The 12,774-nt window shown below is 41.9% G+C and overlaps 1 protein-coding gene across 2 annotated transcripts; it reads left to right on the top strand.

The window, feature by feature from the left end:
- The first annotated feature begins 2,643 nt into the window (after positions 1-2,643).
- On the top strand, positions 2,644-7,195 carry LOC147904017 (pentatricopeptide repeat-containing protein At5g27110-like). Of its 2 annotated transcripts, XR_015540477.1 has the most exons (3): positions 2,644-2,926; positions 3,162-5,920; positions 6,055-7,195. XR_015540477.1 is itself a non-coding variant. In XM_087369961.1 (2 exons), the coding sequence occupies exons 1-2, from the start codon at positions 2,893-2,895 to the stop codon at positions 5,669-5,671; spliced, it is 2,544 nt and encodes an 847-aa protein (XP_087226087.1). In that variant the 5' UTR covers positions 2,644-2,892; the 3' UTR covers positions 5,672-5,986. The 2 variants fall into 2 exon arrangements, 1 of the variants encoding a protein (XP_087226087.1); XM_087369961.1 differs by lacking the exon at positions 6,055-7,195 and having other exon boundaries at positions 3,162-5,986.
- Positions 7,196-12,774: the final 5,579 nt, after the last annotated feature.

Consider the following 12,774-nt stretch of genomic DNA (forward strand, 5'->3'; position numbering starts at 1 on the left):
AAGGGCTAAGGTATGTGCTAAGAAAAGAATTAAAGTAGCCACCCTAGGATGTGGACTACATGATGTGAAGATGTGGATTGAGGATATCCACAAGGAGAGATGTGGATGAGAGGATCCCACATGGTTTGACTATTCTAAAGGCTCTCTCTATATAAGAAGCCTATCATGTATTGTTGATCACAAGCACTTTGTACTATCTCAAGATTCTCTTTATGAGTCCAAGCTAATCTATCTTGGAACCTAATTGACTTGAGGTACATGTCATGAGCACTCTCTTCATCATGTTTCCACATAGGTTCCATCCACCTTAGAGCGCTCCATAGATCCTGAGGTGCACATGTTTTGTCATGCTATCAATTGTGACTACATCAATATAAACATGGTAATAAAGTAAAATGCTTAACCTCTATAAACACCAATAAGCTAGAATTTACTATCCATGGATACAAATCAATGCCAAGATGGTTGCTATCAATTGTCATTGTACCAATACTTGAAATAACTAAAGTTTGAGATCAATTTAGTTGGTTAGATTCTTAAGACTCACACTTAAACATTCAAGAAAATTTTGACTAATTAACTAGCATCTCCACATGATAACGAGAATCTTTTGAGAAAGGTTCCTCAAACATGAACATTCATAAGCTGCCTATATACATGAATCATAATAAAGACTATTTCAAAAACATTTTGCACATGCATGATATTATTGCTCTCTTGCTTCTTTGCTTGATGGTGTAATAGCTAGTGCTAAACTTTTAATGTATTAATAAGGCCCACAATTAGGGATCACATTAACTTTAAGTGGCTACAGTAGCATAGGTGGCATTAATGAAAATGAATGTTATCTTTTCAATGATGTATACATTGAGCCTACTTAAGCCATAGGTTTTGGTAGACCAAATTTCATTCCATTCGATTCAAATCTCATAGTGCTAAAACATGGAGATTTGGGAGACATATTATTTACTTACTAAACAATATAATAAACCCCCTATCCATGCAATATTGGAAATTTCTTAAGCTATCCCATCTTTTTAAGAGAGATCTAGAGCATCATGAACATCAAATGGGACAACAACAATTCAAATTTAAAAGACATAACAAGAATAATGAGATATTTAGTATGATCACTTAAGGATGTCTTTGAAGCTGAGATAAGAAAAGGTTATTTCTAGAAACCAAAATTTCATAACCATTAAATCTACGTCTAGCAGTAGAAGGGACAAATCCATAGGAAAACTATCGTTGAGGCTAATGTGTCACATTTCTTGTATCTTCAATGGAATCCTCAAAGATTACAAAATACATTATGTGTGAAGTTCTTGTTAGTGCATGCATGATGATCTATGTGTTGGTGTGCCTATAGACATTGTTCCATTCATAGAACCATCTATGAAGCTAGATAGAAAAAGGTAAAATAGGGCTCATAATTCTTGTTATGAAAAGTGCTAGCATCAAGGGGCATCAAGGTATCGAAAAAAATTGGTTTTGTTAGGTGCATCTTGGTGTGGGTATAGCCTAAGGTTTCATCAATGGAACCATCTTTGAGGCCAAGAGGACAGTCGCCTACAATCCACCCGCGAGACTTCCCCTTTAATCTTCTAGTTTTACTATTAGTAGTATTGCTAGTTAATACTCATTCTTTGGATTGCTACTTGCTAAGATTTTTTTTTCTTAAGATTACTTCTTAGCAGTAGTTAATCTTAGAGACTAATAGTGCAACTCAATAAGTCCCCATGATGTTCAAAAAATGGAACTAGTATTAGTAGAGCTGCACGGATTGAGATGGAAAGTTCTTTGCACAAAAATTGTATATGAATGACTCCATTGCTACGATTTCAGGTCAATATATAATGTGGGCAAAAGCTTTGACTTTTAGGACTCTATGGATTTATATTATTAACTACAGTCCCCATTGGGAAAATAGCCCCCAACTTGAAAGTTTTCGTAAAATCTATTAATGAATAAGTCGCATGGGTGGAATAGGACATGGGTGGTTTGGCAAATTTTCATTTTGCCAATTTTACCCGACCGTTATCTCCCTTGTTCTTATATGCTGCCATTGTTTAGTGTTTGTAAAGGTCCTAAAATAGGCACCCATGAGACTAGCTTTCCTATCGTTTCTTTAACCTATTAACCACGGACACAAAAAAAGAGAGGACACGTGGCAGTTTGGATGAGAAGAGCTTACCACGTGTCACAAAGAAGGAGCTCTTGGATGGAGGCTTGGAAAGGGGAGGAGGTGGAAAGACAAGAGGGAAGCTTTGAGTGGGGAGGAGGTGGAAAGACAAGAGGTAGCTTTAGGGGAAAGGAGGAGACGAAAGGTCAAAGGCATGGAGGAGATGGAAGTTCAACTTTGGGAGGAAGGAGGAGAGGAAAGGTTAATAGAATGAAAGGAGAGTTTGAGAAACATGAGTCAAAAGCCAATCCACAGCCAGCCAACAGAATGATCCGATTCTTAAATTGCTAAGCAATTCACCTTGCATACTAGGGATGAGGGATGATCCATCTGAAGAGCATTCTGTTGGATGAGGGATGATCCATCTGAATCTGAAGTGCATTCTGTTGGCTGGCTGAGGGATTTCAGATGGATCATCCCTCAGATGGATCTCTTGGCATCCATCCGAGGGATGATCCATCTTCAGATGGGGAGTGGTTGAGTATGGTCATGCATCTTTGCCCCTGCAAAGCACGGGCTCAGTAGTCTTAAGAGACAATAATGGCGACCGACTCGATGCCAGCAAGAGACATCAGCGATACGTCACATCTTGACACTTGATATCAGACACAGGATTATTTAGAACGTCTACTCTTCCTACCTTCAACGATTTCGTAAAATAGAGGTAGAAGTCTTGACGTTGATGATGGCCATCCACTATATGGTTAACAATGGCCATTGTATGCGAGCTTGTCACCGTAAGAAGTAAGTGCTCGATCCTGGTAACATAATTTCCTGGTGATACAGTATTGCCGTAGTAAGACGTTTGTATTCGGAACTATTACGGTTCTGTAATGGTCTTGGGCTTTCATTGTTTTGGCACAGGAACACTTGATGGTAGGGTTGGTAGAGTCATTCTTACGATTTCTTGGAAAAATCGTACATATGCTGATACATGCAACGCTAATGCTCCACTTATTTGTTGTTTGCGTATGCGTAGAGAACATTTATGCTCTGAGTCCCTGCCGAATACTTTCAACGACACATTCTATTGGTCATCCTGGCAAGGGTATTGAAGCTTTCAACATTTTCCATAAACTAGGAAGGCCTGTTTCACAAGAGACCATCTTGCATCTTTTACAGAAATGCGCGGATGAGAAACACCTGACAGATGGTAGGCGATTACATTGCCTTCTGGCTAGCATAGGGCTTGACTCAGTTGCTTTTTTGGGGGACTACCTCATTCGCATTTTCGCGTCTTGTGGGAGCCTTCTGGAAGCAAACTGTGTATTTTGTAAGGTGACAGAACCGACCATTTACACATGGGAAGCAGTTATTTCAGCACATGTTTTGCATGGAGAGAGTGATAGGGCTCTTACTGTATATCATAAAATGCAAGAGACGGGTGTAAAGCCAAATAAATTCATATTCGTATCTATCCTGAAGGCATGTGGTGACAGAGGTGCTGTTGGGCAGGGCTTGCTTATACATGGCGAGATAGTCAGAACTGGACTTGAATCAGACTTGTTTCTTGAGAGTATTCTTATTGATATGTATGCGAAATTTGGCAATCTTGAGGAGGCACGTAAAATGTTTGATGCGTTGCCAATGCGAGATGTGGTGTCATGGAGTATAATGATTGCAGGATATGCCCAGCACGGGCAGGGTCTTATTGCTCTTGATCTTTTTTGGGAAATGCAAATACATGGTATAAAGCCAAACAAACATATATTTTCATGTATTATGAAAGCATGTGGCAGTTCTGGAGCCATAGAGGAAGGCAAGCGTATATATGATGAAATTGTCAGAAGTGGACTTGAATTGGATGTAGTGGGATGGAATACCCTTATTGATATGTATGCTAAATGTGGAAACTTGGATGATGCACGCAAAGTGTTTGATGGGCTGGCAGAACAAACTGTAGTATCATGGGGTACAATGTTTGCAGGATATGCTCAGCATGGCCATGGGCTGCCTGCTCTCGAACTGTTCAAAAAAATGCAACATGAGGGCATAATGCCTAACAGAGTTATATTCCTGTACATACTAAAAGCATGTAGCAGTGTGGGAGCCATAGAACAGGGCGAGGTAATACATGGGCAGATTGTTAGGAATGGATTGGAATCAGATGTGGCCATTGGGAGCAGCCTTGTTGATATGTATGCTAAATGTGTAAACCTGAAGGAAGCACGCAATGTGTTTGATAGTCTGCTGGATCAGAGCATGGTGTCATGGGGTGCCATGATTTCGGGATATGCCCAGCATGGGCATGGCCTTTGTGCACTTAGACTTTTCAACCGTATGCAACAGAAGAACATAAAACCAGATAAAGTCATATTCTTGTCCCTTTTGAAAGCATGTTGCAGCATTGGAGACATAGACGATGGCAGGCTAATCCATGCTCAGATTCTTTGCAATGAATTTGACTCAGATGAAGTTGTCACAAACACCCTTGTTGACATGTATGCAAAATGCGGAAGTCTTGGGGAAGCCCATAAATTGTTTAAGGCATTGCCAAAGCGAAGTTTGGTCTCATGTAGTGCTATGATTGCAGGATATGCCAAGCATGGGCATTGTTTTCTGGCTTTTGAACTGGTCAACTGCATCAAACAGGAGGGCATAAAACTAGATAGAGCCAGTTTTCTTTGCATTTTGAAAGCTTGTAGCAGCATTGGATCCCTAGGGCAAGGCAAGCTTGTACATGAATGGATAGCCCGAGATGGACTTGAATTAGACGTGGCTGTTGGGAATGCCCTTGTTGACATGTACATCAAATGTGGAGATCTTGCCGAGGCACGCAAAATTTTTGATAGATTGCCGAATCAAGATGTATTCTCATGGGGTGCAATGATATCAGGATATGCCTACTATGGCAACTATAGACTTGCCAAGCAATGTTTTCAGGACATGGAACAGCAAGGACTGAAACCAAATGATGCAATTTATACTAGTATTCTCTCAGCCTGCAGTCATGCAGGTGCAGTGGAGCAAGGCCTTCAGTACTTCCATTCTATGAAAGAAGCTCATGGTATTACACCATGCATTAAGCATTCCACTTGCATAGTGGACCTTCTTGGCCGTGTGGGACGCCTGAACGAGGCAATACAGCTACTCCAAAAGATGCCTAACGTAGCTGATATCACTGGGTGGACATCTTTACTATCTGCATGCAGAATATATGGCAACATGGAGCTAGGAAGACAATGTGCTGATCAAATCTTCCAAATGAGCTCCAATGTTACTCCCGGATACATACTTATGTCCAGAATTTATGCTGATGCACACGTGTGGGATGGCTTTGAGAACTTACAAAAGATGCAAGGATACACTGGTGCATGGAAGAAGCCTGGGAAGGCTTGGATAGATGTTAACAACTATGTGCATGAATTTTTTGTTAGAGATAAGAGTCACCCACAAAGTGATGGGATTTATGCCAACATAAACAAAGTACTGAAGCTTCTGAAGGAGGAAGGATACGTGCCTCAGTTTGAATTGTTGGAACCAACATAGAGGAAGGAAACCATTTTGATGGGCATTTAGAGAAACTGGACAGTCAAAATTTGGCAGGAATGACAGCAATCAAGATCTTCTTGTGTATACTTACTGCCTTACATGAGATTTTATCCAAGATCTTGTGACATATGCTGTGTTCGTCATCAGGAACATAAACATTGGTTATGTTCTAGTCAAGGTGGTACCGTACGTATAGCACAAGTACCAGTACGTGCGCCATATGGAAAAAAAAATCAGGTGCATCAGGTATGCTCCCTTTGTAAATTTATTTTTTTCCCCAAGAAAAAGGGCCACGTCAGTATTATCTTTATACCTCCTTTCTTCCTCTCCAAATATCTTCTCTCTATCATTTACATGTATATCTTAATATTTTGATCAAGGGCTTAGCCTCGTCAACTTCAAAGGAAAGGACCATTCTGTGGGAGATCAAAATTAGGAGGATCTGTTTCTTTTGTCACCCCCCTTCTTACCATCCTTGCCAGAAGTATTGGTGCCATCTGATTTGGTTCAATTACCTCCATGGGATTTTCTTTGCTCATAGCAAAGGCCTGATCTACTACCATCAAGGCTTTCCCCTAATTTCTCCCCTTGCAAGAGGGAATTAACAAGCTCATCAAAAGTGAATGCATTTTGTCTCCTAGACATAAAGATCAACGTTGTTGTGGCAAATCTTGATACAAATCTAGCACTGCATTAAGATGTTGGAATGGTCACCTCCCCATCTGTAAGCCCCCATATGAGGAGAGCATGGGGGAGGTGACCTGGAGATATTGGGGCTGTCACATGGGCAGCACATGAGCTGCCATGTGGGCAGCTGTCAAAGCAAAGGACAGGTGTACGGCCTGCAACAGGGCCCTGTGAAGGGGCCACTGACATCAGCAGGGTACGGCCCCACTATGGGGCTGTACAGAGGCTTATTGGATCTATACGGTGCTGGAGAAGGGCCTGGCAGAGGCGCAACAGGGCGGGGGTTACCAGCAGCCTGGTCGGCGAGGCATAGGGCTGGTAGGGCTGGTTCCAGCCAGCCTACCATGCCTAGAAAATGGCAGGGCAGAAGGGGGCTGGACCCTGAATATATAAGAGGGCATCAGCCCTTGAAGTGAGGGCCAAAAGCCCTAGTTGTGTGGGCCAGGGGCCTGGTTATGAGAACCCTTGCAGGGCAGTTTTGCAGCAGCCTGGTTGGCCTGATTGGGTCAGCCAGATTGAGGCTGCTGGTCGGTTTTTCCATGCAGGCCATGGGCCTATAAAAGAGGGCCATTCAGTACTCATTTCACATCACTTGGAGCAGCCCTCAGGACAGCAGACAGGAGCAGCAAAGAGGGAGCCTTAGGCCTACATTCAGGAGGCAAGGTGACCTAGGAGAAGCTGCAGACTGAGCTAGAGTGGCAGCCCACCTAGGCTGGCTTTCGGACAGCAAGGTGGAAGGGACCTAGACAGAGAGTCTACATATGCTCGAGGTGGAGCACGCGGGCTCAGAGATCTAGGAGTGCTTGTAGTAGAAGGACCTTTTGGTATTTTATCCTGTCCTAGTTTCTGGAGAGACGGAATTATAAAGTGTTGCTTCTATATTTGTTTCTAAGCATTGTCTATTTACTGGCTTGCACATCTATGCACATAGGTTAAGAAGTTTGTGATTCCACCCCACACGCACACTGTGTGAGCTCCTGGGCATTACTATCAGTCTTCCGCTGTGCGTACCCTCTGTTGGGTCATTTCTAACATAAGAATCATGGGCATCAAAGAAGCATGAAGTAGAAACTCATCCACACTAGCCCATTGTTCCTTAAGATCCTTCATCATACTTAGAAACTCATTAAATTGTTTCCCTCAAAAATCTTTAAATTCCAATTGCCTTCTATGAAAGGCAATGCACGGCACATTGCACACTTGATAGAGTCTAGCAAGTGTATCCCAAGCCTCCTTGGCAGTTTGCCAAGAAAATATATGAGGTATGATGGTCCATCTTATGGACAATGCTATCAAATGCATGTGCATGGGTATCACGGCCATCCCATTTTGTCCTACTTTGGAGTAGGTGTTGTACTAGGAGCAACCATAACTATAAAAGTCACTGATCCTCATGTAGAATTATGAGATCCAAATTCAAAAGCTACAGCTCCATCTCTAGAGGTAGTACTACTACTAATAATGGGAGGAGAAACTGAAGCTCAACTCCACTGACTACACACTAAACACCTTTAGAAACAAGCACATGGTGTATCATATAGGACCAAAGTGGGTAATGAGTCCCATCAAGGGTGTCCTCAGCTGCAAGCGCACCAAACACATCACTTGTTGCCATCTTGACACCTATGAAATGCAATTTCCCACAAAGTCTCTTGCCCAAAAATCGATTGCAAAGTGCCTAACAAAACCTTCAGATATTGAGTACCCAATAACACGAACTCCAAGAAATAATTGTTAAGTGCTTTGGCAAATGCAGCCCAGAAGCAAGTTAGGCATAAAAATCATCAACCTTTGGAATAGTTTGGAAAAATAGTAGAGGTAAGCACACTGAGTGTGGGTGAAAAGGAGGTGTTTTTCCGTCTTCATATATTTATAAGTTGAGGGAATGGGCCCTTCCCTACGAGTCATGATTGAGAATGTTGTGGATATTAGTGTTGTGGAGAGTGTCTTGGGAAACAGGATCATCATACGCAGAAATGAAGATTTACCTTGCTGTGATTGTTGTCAAGGAAGAATGTTGCTCTAGGCAATCTCCTAGTGTTGTGGAGAGTGCCATGGATAAGTTGAGGGAATGGCCCTTCCCTAAGAGTCATGATTCAGAATCTCATGGATAAAATTATTGTGGAGAGTGTCTTGGGAAACAGGATCACCATACAGGGAAATGAAGATTTACCTTGCTATTGTTGTTGTCAAGGAAGAATGTTTCTCTAAGCAATCTCACCTTTCACCTTGCTTTGGTCTTTAAGATTGAAGATATTAATGTCCTTCAAATAGTTCCACCCACATGAGCTCACAATCATGACCTTAGAAATATATACCTGAGAATGTTCTCACACAATCATGACATTATAAATCTATACCTAAGAATGTATTCACATAAAAGAATAAAGTCAAAGGTACCATAGCGGCGAATCCGAATTTGATCGCAACAAATATTCAGATTGCATGAACAAGCTATTAGTATGCATATGATAGACTACCTACTTATTATTGCATAAAGATTTAGGTGATTGAAATGAACCATGGTAGCATCCACATCAAAATTTTGCAAGCTCTAGCAGAAATCAATGAGCTACAAAACAAGCTTGGACCCAAACTCCTCTCCTTTTTGTAGGTTCATGGGACAATTCGAACAAATCTACAATAAGCTTGAGATTTTTATAACCTTGTAGCTATGAAGACTAAGAATTGAAAGCAACAAGAACCTTGCAATGACCAAAAGTTACAAGAATACACAAAAAATTTGCATAAAAGAGTAGCAAATTGAGCAAGACCACTAGACACCACTCCTACACCACTTCATATCACACCATGATCGAAAATAATATTAATATAAACTGACCAAGACCACTAGATAGCACTTCTATGTTTAGAAAGAAATTACAAGCCTCCTCTCTAGATAGAAGAAGACTCTGCAACTCTTACCCTCTCGAGTAGCAAGGGAATGTGCATAAAGTAGATTGGGTGAATTTTAGTTCTTTTCAAGTGCTAACCAAACTAGGTTGTAAAAGGTAATGGAGCATGGAAAGTGATGTGGCCACATTACAATGGGTACTGCCAATAGAAAAAAGAACTATGTACTTAGAAGCCAAGCTAAATAATATACTAATGTTTCTACTTCAAGAGATTGGTGCAATTGCATAGTTGGGATCTCCTACAATATAGTTTAGATCTACAAGAAATTGGTGCAATTGCATAGTTTAGATCTGGTCTAAATTAAGTGTATGGAATAATAAGTTTTAAGAGTTGGATGACTTTGTTTTGTTGATAGATTTTACATGGAAGGGACAAACTTGGAATGCTTTGTCTTTTAATCTTAGCAAGAGAGGGCTATGAATGTTGGCACTAAAATTCACCATTTGGATATATGCAAAGGCAATTCAATAGAGTCATTCCAACCTTTGAGAATTCTTCGATATCTAATTGGGAATCTCATCCTTGAGTTCATTCTTTTATAATGTGATGGAATATGCATTGCAATCACGATAAGTTGAATGGACAATGGATGCACTACCTTGAACGAAATGTGCATAAATCGATTAAAGAATACACGATCATTTGGGAGGACGGGTGATGTGAACTATGGGAATTTCTTGCAAATCTTTGGGGCATTGGCTCGGTGAGAACAGAGGAGCGAGGGGACACCAACTCGCTCCGAGAAATGTTGAATGCTCTTCCATCCATTAAATCAGTCCATTTCCTCAATGAGAAACCTCTCAACGCAGTTTAGGTGTAATGAGGCCATGAAATTGTTGTTGGCTCATGGAGCTTCCGTACTAGCAATGGATGATTTCATCAACACACCTCTATACTTGGCTACATGGCATGAAAATATTGACGTGGTAGAAGCACTCATAGAAGCAAAATAATTGGCCCCTAGTTGTGGTTAGCTTGCAAGTTACTAGAGACCGCTAGATGCTTCAGTGCATGCTTTGAAATTTGGTAGCATACTTGTAACAAGTTTGGAACTTCATGTGATTATCTGTCTCTTGAGACATAATATTCAAAACTTCTATTTGCCCAAAAAACATTCACCAATGTGCACATAAGTGCAACTAATCATTTTAATTAGGCTATCTGCTCAAATCTCGTATTTTCAAGCTTGGGCCTTTGACAGCAGTCTATGGACTGCATTTCTAGCTCCTCGTTCTTATAGAATCTCTCTAAGTACTCAAAGTGTGCTTTTGCTAGTTCGATGTGAAAAAATAGTTCTGGCTTTCATCCCTGCAGAGCCCCTATTGGCTTGGTATCTAGTAATAGTGTGTGTGTGGAATATTGTCAACCCTTTCTCTGTCTACTCAGGTCACGTTTTCATGATTTGTAGAGTATTTCGATTTGTCGGCTGGTTTGGACACAAAGCATGTGTGCAAGGCATCGAGCCAACAAGCCCCAAGACATTTTTCTCCTTTAGAGAAGACATTTATTAATATGAAGAAAACAATACAATGTCAATTACTTGTAAAGTGGTGAGAAGAAAGTCAACTGCAATAAAATGCAACCCTATAATTAAGGATTGGCTGCTGGCATCTTCTTAGCAAGCCCCAAGACTACAACCCAACCTCAAGCCACTCGAATCAAACTTTTGATAGCCTCCCCACACTAGAGTAGGACTTTTTGATAGGTAACCCTAGGGAACTTTCCTTGCCAAGAAGTCCTCCCTGTGTACTTTCTCGCCCCCACATGGCAAAGTACTATGTGGGGATATGTCTTATGTGCTAGATGTAAAGTGCTATGTGTTGAGAGATCACGCTCAACATCATGTGATCATATGTGCATAGCACTAACCCAATAGAGTGCTATAAAGGAAAGGGTTAGATGCCCTAACCCTAACCCTAAATGGGTTTGTATATATTCTACATTTTCAACTAAATCTAGTGTACAGTTAATCATTTGTGGTGTGCTCTCTAGCTGTGCCCTCTCTCCTCATCTCCACTCTTCTCCTCTCCCCTCTTCATATTTTGTCATGGTATTAGAGCATGGTTTTGCCTTCCACTGAGGTGCCATTCTTGTGAGACAGATTGAGTGATTAAGAGATTGAGTGATCAAGTGTTTTCATCCTTTCATTCTGTTGATGAGAGAAAATTTCCATCCAATTTAAGAGAATTTCCGTCCATTGATTCCTTTCATTGCATTGAGGGAATTTTGTTCATTCTTGATAGATTTTAGTTCCTTCTCTTGAGTGTTTGGGAGAGAGAGAGCTTGTGAGAAAGAGAGCGACTTTGACTGATTTCTAAGGTTCGTTTTGAGTGTTGTCCAAAGGTTGCCAATAGTTTCTCAGAGCAAGAATTCCGTCCATTTTGTTCTCCGAGAGAGATAGGGAGGACTCCACACCAATAGTCGTAGATGCATAGAAGGGCTACATCATCCTCATATGCTCCATGGCCAACCGAGCTACAAGCATCTCTCCAACCACCTCTACGCATTTGAGCTTGAGGGTTTTCCTATCTGCTGCCCTAGCCATGCACATCCTCCTAGAGCTAGAAGCTTCCTCGGTGGTTTGACGACCTGCAACTGCTCATGGCACCTCCAACAAGACTTTACAGTGGTGCTCCTACAATGAGCCGGCTCCTCCAAGGTCCTCTATAGCCTCCCAGTGTGCCAAGCTCTCCAGCGGATGGCCCTTTTCAAGCTTCAACATCTGCAATAGCCAAACGCCAAGCTCCTACAAGTCACCTCCACCTTTGACGACCAACAAGCCTCCTACTCTAGGCGGCTCATGACCAGCTCCTAAGACTCAGTCAAGCAACTCTTCAAAGACCTCTGCCATAGCCAGCTCGCAAAAGGTAAGACTACCTCAACAGATGATCTCCATTGCAACCAGTGGTGCAACGACTCCAAACAATACACCTCTATCGCCTAGCAGTAAACAATGACTCCAGCCTGCTCCAACAAGGCCACGGTAGCCTCCTATGACCTGCTCACAAGTCGACTCCAAGGCTCTTCCACGAGCGACCTCCATCTCTGCACATAGCCACCTTCAGCAAAGGCTTTGAGGCTCAACTAGCATCGGTTGGCCCATGATAAAAAACAACAGATAGTCGACTAGTCTCCAACGACCTTCAACCAACGTGCGACTGTTGAAGGCTCCTGCTAAGTCCTGCAACAAGTGGCTCAGTAGTGCAAAGGGCTGATGCCTCCAGCATCAGCTCTCTACGACCATCGCCATCAACCACCATCTACCTCTATAGAACTCTCTGAGAGAGAAACTGCCATGTGGCAGATAAGGCCACGTGGCTCTTTACAAACCACACCCAGGGGTAAAGTTAAGGCAAGATAGGGTTAGTTACAAAAACCCCATGTTAGTTACGTAAAACCACAGTTTGGGTCACCACAGTCAAGAAATCGACACGTGGCATAGACCTTATCCAAAGGTCACCACACCTAGGCTTGGTCGGCCTCATGCCGCATGTAGA

Source organism: Dipteris shenzhenensis, chromosome 3 (assembly GCF_047967505.1).
Source record: "Dipteris shenzhenensis isolate YYH24624 ecotype China chromosome 3, Dip_SZ_1.0, whole genome shotgun sequence".
NCBI lineage: Eukaryota > Viridiplantae > Streptophyta > Polypodiopsida > Gleicheniales > Dipteridaceae > Dipteris > Dipteris shenzhenensis.